At 20.6% G+C, this 7,873-nt stretch overlaps 1 protein-coding gene across 1 annotated transcript; it reads right to left on the bottom strand. All coding sequences in view use genetic code 6, as the record gives it.

The window, feature by feature from the left end:
* Positions 1 to 5,487: 5,487 nt before the first annotated feature.
* Positions 5,488 to 7,206, bottom strand: TTHERM_000100047 (transmembrane protein, putative; the record flags this gene model as incomplete). Its single annotated transcript, XM_012796609.1, has 8 exons — positions 5,488 to 5,586; positions 5,645 to 5,779; positions 5,984 to 6,127; positions 6,174 to 6,317; positions 6,370 to 6,636; positions 6,752 to 6,844; positions 6,893 to 7,033; positions 7,090 to 7,206. 8 exons carry the CDS (start codon positions 7,204 to 7,206, stop codon positions 5,488 to 5,490), a joined length of 1,140 nt encoding a protein of 379 aa, XP_012652063.1.
* Positions 7,207 to 7,873: the final 667 nt, after the last annotated feature.

Genomic DNA, 7,873 nt, shown 5'->3' with positions numbered 1-7,873 from the left:
ATAAGCACGTTACTGATGATTTATCTAAAGCATTTACAATATCGCTAAATTAAGCAGTATAGTAAATACCACTTTAATAAAAAAATATGTGTAACACATTCTGAACCTTTTTATAAAATTAAAATTTAAAATAATTCAATTAAAATTATTTTACCACAAAAGATTTATCTGATTCATTTGTTGGACATTAACAGCCAATTAGGTTTACTTATTTTTAAATATATCCTTATGAATCAAGTTACCAATAAACTGTATTTTTATCAGGAAGTGTACTTACAATCAAAGCATTTTATTCCTATTAAAATAATATGCATATATTTTTAAAAGTAAAATATGTTTTAAGTTTCTTACTTTTAATTCAAACCAAAGAGAATCGATTTAAATTTAATCTGAGAGCACAATATCAATTATCTAGATAAAGAAGTATAAAAAAACCTACCAACCAAGCAACAATTTTTTTAAGACCATTTTGAATTTGCTTTAAATTTGAATGTTTGCCTTTAATTTTCTTATTTCTTTTTCAAACTAACTATTTATTTGTTTTTAAATCTAAATTACTTGTTATAAATTCTTAATCTAACTATTTGAATAAAATTAGATGGTTTTAATTAATTTAAGGATTCTTAATTTTACACTTACATTTTTATTCATGTTAAAATGTTCAAGATTAATTTGTGAGGGGTTTTGATTCTTTCGATTCAAGTAATTAAAATTGTCCTTTAAATTCCTAAAAAAATACGAGCTTAATTTTTAAAATAACTTTTACTTTAATATATACAAATGTTTAATGAAGAGAAACTAATATTTTTTTTTTTTTAAATCTACTTTGTTTATTACATTCCATCCAGATATTAAAAAAATAGTTTTAATAATTTAAAAAGTATTTAAAATAAACAATTTATCTGGTTTAAAATTGTTGCAGAAGCTTCTATAAGATGGGTAGGAAATAAAAAAAAATAGTAAAAAAAGAAAGATTAAAAAGACAAACATAATTTTCCAACTTTTTCTTTAAATAAGATTTTTATAATCAAGAGACTTTTTTAAGTTTATTTATTTAAAAAATATTTATTAAACTTAAAATAAAAAAATGATTGAAATCATTTTTTGATAATAGAATTATGCTATTTTTCATTATCTATTATACATAAAATTTAAATATTTTTGTATTTTAAAGGATATGAAAATTGTGAGATTTATACATAATCAATTAAACCAAATTTTACTTAATAAAAACAATAAATTTGATTTTTATTTTTAGTTACTCAAAAACCCTTCAAATTAAACACTCAAATCCTAATTTAATATTTAAGCGATTTAATTAAAATGTGTATTATACCATAACATAATAATACAAATAATTAAATTATCTTAGCTTAACCACATATTTGTTATTGAAATGAGAGATGAAAGAAATATACTTAAAATTAAAACAAAAGAATTAAATATTATTGATAATATAAATTAAATTTAAATCAACATGCAGCCAAAAATCAATCAGATTTTTATCTTTATTTAAGTAAACTAAAAAATAGCTATATGACTTTATTTCATTCAAATACCATTCAAAAAAAAAACATTTTTAAGTTATGCAATACTTACTTCTATTTTTTTAATTAGATTTTCAAAATATTAAATATAGCAATTCTAGGTATTAAATTCTTCTGGATGTGGAAAATTAAGAATTTAATTCCTGCATTTGCTATAAAATAGATTAATAAATTTAATAATTTTATTTTGCTTTATATTAAAAAATATTTATTTTATTATATTTTTAATTTAATTATTTTAAAATATACATGTTTATTTATTTTAAAAGAAAATATTAATTATTTATTTAATAATCAAAATTTCTTTTTAAAAAAGATATTAATAATTTTTAAAAATAAGATATATTTAAAAGGTATATTATATTTCCAAAATAATTTAATAAAATTCGAATTAAATAAAGAAAAATAATTGTTAAAAAGATATATAATCAATCAATCAAAAATCAAATGATCTAATGATAATAGTTCATACAGCTTAAGTAAAAAAAGTCGTATAAAGAGTTATTAATTCACTTCATGATAGATCTTAAATTTTATCAGTGGTTATAGTGAATGAAAAATTTAAAAAGATATATTATAATTTGATTAAATTTTAAATAGCAAATTTAAATAGTAAAATTATCTATTTAATAATTTAATTTCAATAAATAAATTCATTTTTTTAGCAAAATTTTTTATTTTTTATAAAGAATAAAATAAATACAGAAAATTTATTTACTTGAACTCAAATTAACCTTAAATATATATTTTTATATTATTTTTTATGGATATCAAAATTATTAAATTGATTATAACTCAACAACTTATTAGCTATCTTTTAGCTTAAAATTTTTATTTAAAGGGTTCTTTGTCCATTATATCTCTTTTTATTCTAAGTGATTAATATCAATATTTTATGAGACGGTTTAACTCATATTAGAAGAGGATAATTTTTAATTGATTGTTATATTTAGATCGCTTTTTGTTTTGATTTAGCGTCTCTTAGAGATATTTTAGAGTATGTGTTTGGTTATTATATAAATGCAAAATAGCATATAAGAAATTACAAAGAGTAACATCAAAGTTATGAAGATATAACCAAATGAAACTTAAGAGTTTTTATTATTTTATAAAAACGGTTATTCCAAAGTCTATGGCTCATTATTTTTAATAGTTACCATTGAAATCTAAAATATCAAAAGCATATGAAAAATCTCCATTAGAGTTAGCATTAGATTATTATTTTTATCAACAAAAGGTCTGTATTTTAAAATCAAAAACAAGTATAAAATATTTATTACAAAATGAATCCAAGGAACTGATTTATACTAGTTACTAGAAAGTAGTAGAGCTCCTTAGATAATTGTAATAATGAGCTTCCTAAATTCATAACTTATCCAAAATATTCTTTATAGAAAATTAGTTCTCTCAGTGCCTGCAGAAGCAAAGGATATTAATTATAAGTTAGAATTTTGGCTGGATTAATCTATTGATTTAAGTTTAGAGAAAAGTAGAAAATGAAATAATGAGTAAATGATAGCAAAGGCTGTAAAAAAGCAATAATCAATAATTTATAAGGAAGATAATTAGCTAAGAAGTAAAAAGAAATTAAAGATAATAAAGTTTGAAATTAATCTTAATGCTCCTATCATGTAATTCCAGTTAATGTAACGATCTACCCAATTAATAGTCTTTGAGAAGTATCTTTATTTTATAAGTAAGACAACACTTATAAAAGTAGCAAGCAAAAATATAATTATTTAGTAAAAGCAATTGCTAGAGTAACTATCAGAAATATTTTATACGTTTATAAAAGTATTTAACAAATTTAAGTTAAACTAAGTTGAAGAGTTTTAACTAAAAATGTTAGGGATAATATTGAAAACATTATTCATATAGCTATATTTTAAGTGATAATGGTTTATCAATAATATATTTATGTACGGAGTAAATATGTAATTTCCAATTAATTGCTAAATTTGTAAGTAACACCAGCTTACTGGACTGGAAGCTGGAGAAATATAAATTAGCAAAAAAGAAAGTAAGATTGAACTCAAAATTAAAAACTAAAGACAAATAGAAGTAAGCTGAGCAAATTTATAGCCTTAGAAACACTCATCAAATATATATTCATCGTAAGTTGTTATATTTTAACATTGCTCATCACTTTAATAGATTGTGCATTGATTTTTGTTTAGATTAAAATTAGTTTCACATGATAAGCAATCGTTTTTACTTCCACCTTTACAAGTTTTACAGCTTTTATCGCACTAAAAGCAAGCTAATTATTTTGGATCATAATAAAGTCCATCTTAGCAATATTAACAAAATCCACTGATTAAAATTTAATCTTAAAAGCATGATGTGCATTAATTTATACCAGTTCCTTCACACGTTTTACATGAAGCATCACACTTTAAGCAATTATTGCTTCCCTTATCATAAAAACTTCCTATTTAGCAATATGTGCATTGGCTGTTACTATTCCCATTACAAATTTTACAACTCTAGCTACCCTCATCAAAATATTAGCCAATTTCACAGTTCATAATACATTTACCCTCTATAAATATATATTATTTCTAACATTACTTACAATCTGAACTGAGAGGACCTAAGCATGTTAAGCAAGATTTATCACAAGAGATACATTACATTTAGTCTTAATCGTAATATTATTAGTCGCTACAAGGAATGCTTGGCTTACATTAATATTAAACAGAACATTTTTAACATTATTGGTTAACCTAGTCATAGTATTGATTTGCTGCACATTAAGCAACACACAAACCCCCATTAGTCATATCTTTAATGCATGCAATACACTTTTAGGAAATAGTATCAAAGAATTGATTTATACCACAAGATATACATTACTTTTATAAACTTTTAAATTAGAATTAAATATTTTATTAAAATAGACAAAAAAATAAAATTTACTTTAAATTGTAGTTTTAATTGCAAGTTAAACATATTGTAGAAGATGAACAAGTTTTACAATTCTAATTGCAAGCCTAGCATTACTATTAGCTATCTAAGAATTATCCTTCTTAACATTACCTTTAGCAAGTTCTAATTTATAATTGTTAATAAATAAGAATTTAAATTGCATTTATTTTTATCATTTTATTTTATTTTGAAGATATTCAATCTTTAATTATAAAAATCTTTTTATGTGAAAAAATGTTTGACAAGATTTTCAAATCATTAAAATTTATTTTAAATTTTTTAAATCTATCTATTAAACATTAAATTTATCTACTGTCTAACTTTTAAAAATAAATAATGTAAATTGAATTAAACTAAAAAATACTATTAAAATGCTTCAAATATAAGATTAAAATATTCTTAGTTTTAAATTTCAAATTACTTTTCTTAACTTAAAGCATATCCTAAAGCACATACTGAGCATTAACCATTTACTTAATAAGCTTAACAATTAGCTATTTATTGAAAGCATTGGCCATTAATCTAAATATATTCTGAAATGCATACTGAGCATTAACCATTTGCTTAATAAGCTTAACAATTAGCTATATTTTTAAAGCATTGATTATTATTTAAAAAATATCCTGAGTCACATAATGAGCATTAATTAGGAGTTGATTAGGTTGTACAATTAGGTATTTGTTGAAAACATTGACTATTTATTAGAGTAAATCCTGTTATACAAATTTAACATTATTGAGTATTCAAGCATTTAGAGCAGTTTTATGGACATGGTGAGCAGGTTTAATTGCTATTAATCATAAAAATCATTTTATAGAAAAATTAAAAAATGTTAAAAAGTACATTTTAACTTATGTTGGTTGGCAATCTGAACATTAATCACTTGATGAAATAAAAAATTTTTAATTATTAATAAAAATAAAAAGAAAATTACTTAATAAAAACTTGACTATCTGAACATGTTCGACATTAATTACTTTTGATATCAAAATAAATAATAAATAATGAAATTTCAAATACAAAAACCTTACTTTGAATCCATGTATTAACTTGGTAAACAAACTAAATCGTCCATAGTTATAAAGTAATAATTATTTGAATCAAATAATATCTAAGTTTTTATCTAAAAAAATAGTTATTAAATTATTAACTAAACTTAAAAATCTTACGCTTTAAAAATATTTTCTGAAGACTATATCTGTGCATGGAAGTAGATATTTATTATTTATTGAGATCTTTTAGGATGAAAAAGCATTTTATTGATATGCTAAAGTATATTTATTTGTACCAACAATTAATACATTCTATATTTTTTTAATAAAATTAGATTTAAATATTTTAAATGGTAACTTTCTATAAATGCGCACTTAAAAATTAAAAAATTAAAATTTTAAATTTTTATTTTTTTTACACACCAGGTGCGTATTTCAAATACATGCCCAGATATATTCAAAATTATTTATTTTCTTTTTTTTAATTGAATTGTGTTTATATTTTAAATTTTTTACTTGATATGTTAGGATTAAATTGAAAGGTTTTGACACAGAAGATTTGTCAATTAAGGAATTTTCAATAGAATAAAGCTAATTTAGAGTTTATGTATCATATAATTAGAGTTATTAGTTTATATAGACCACAATTACTTAATATTGCTTTTATTAAATTTATTTTTATTTAGCTTATAAAATAAAATTTTACATATCCTGGAATTGTAAAAGGCTGAGAAAAAATAGACCCTTAATCGAGAGTAATACTTTTTTCCAAAATTAATATTTTATTAGTATTATCAAATTCTAATTTGTAGATTGAATTTAAACCATCAAAGAATAATTGACTGTTTTCCTAATAATTAAATAATTTTTTAATAAATTAAGATTAAATTTAAACAATATACATCTATGAGATAGTATTAATAATTAGAAAATTCACCAAAAGGGATTAAATATTAGACTCCTTTCCAAAAAGCATAATTTTTATTGTCATCATGATCAGAATAAATAATCCATTTACTATCATTTTCATAAAATAAATTGACTCGTTTCTTTATTATAACATTGCTGCTATCAGGGCTAGAATTATCATAAATAATATTCAAACCTAAATCTTTTCTAACTATAAACCAAGATTCTATAAATTGTTAGTATATAATATAAAATCCATACTTTTTTAATAATAATAATATTTATTATGAAGTAGTTTTTAAATAAATGTTTTATTACATAAAAAAAATATTTTGTTTAGTATGGTTATATTTAATGATTTTCTAAGCAAGTTACTGATGATTTATCTAAAGCATTTTTAATATCGTTAAATTAAGCAGTATAGTAAACACCAGTATTATAAATAAATATGTATAACACATCCTAATCCTTTTTATAAAATTATAATTTATAATAATTCAATTAAAATTATTTTACCACAAAAGATTTATCTGATTCATTTATTGGACATTAACAGCCAATTAGGTTTACTTATTTTTAAATATATCCTTATGAATCAAGTTACCAATAAACTATTTTTTGATCAGGAAGTGTCTTTACAATCAAAGCATTTTATTCCTATTAAAATAATATGCATATATTTTTAAAAGTAAAAAATGTTTTAAGTTTCTTACTTTTAATTCAAACCAAAGAGAATCGATTTAAGTTTAATCTGAGAGTACAATATCAATTATCTAGATAAAGAAGTATAAAAAAACCTACCAACCAACCAACAATTTTTTTAAGACCATTTTGAATTTGCTTTAAATTAGAATGACTGCCTTTAATTTTCTTATTTCTTTTTCAAATTAATGATTTATTTGTTTTTAAACTAAATTACTTGTTTTAACTTCTTAATCAACTATATGAATAAAATTAGATGGTTTTAATTCAAAGATTCTTAATTTTGCACTTACATTTTAATTCATGTTAAAATGTTCAAGATTAATTTGTGTGGGGTTTTGATTCTTTCAATTCAAGTAATTAAAAGTGTCCTTTAAATTCCTAAAAAAATGCGAGCTTAATTATTTAAATAACTTTAACGCTTCTATTTTTTTTAAATAAAAGTACAAATTTATTTTAATATATACAAACGTTTAATGAAGAGAAACTAATATTTTTTTCTATTTTTAAATCTACTTTGTTTATTACATTCCAGCCAAATATTAAAAAAATAGTTTTAATAATTTAAAAAGTATTTATAATGAACAATTTATCTTGTCTTAAAATGGTTGCAGAAGCTTCTATAAGATGGGTGGGAATTAAAAAAAATAGTAAAAAAAAGAAAGATTAAATAGACAAACATAATTTTTCAACCTTTTCTTTAAATAAGATTTTTATAATCAAGAGATTTTTTTAAGTTTATTTACTTTAAAAAAATATGTATTAAACTTAAAATAAAAAAATGATATGAAATCA

Source organism: Tetrahymena thermophila (genome assembly GCF_000189635.1).
Source record: "Tetrahymena thermophila SB210 genomic scaffold scf_8254716, whole genome shotgun sequence".
Taxonomy (NCBI): Eukaryota; Ciliophora; class Oligohymenophorea; order Hymenostomatida; family Tetrahymenidae; genus Tetrahymena; species Tetrahymena thermophila.
The sequence above is the reverse complement of the archived record's forward strand: the minus strand, read 5'-3'. Positions and strand labels throughout refer to the sequence as shown.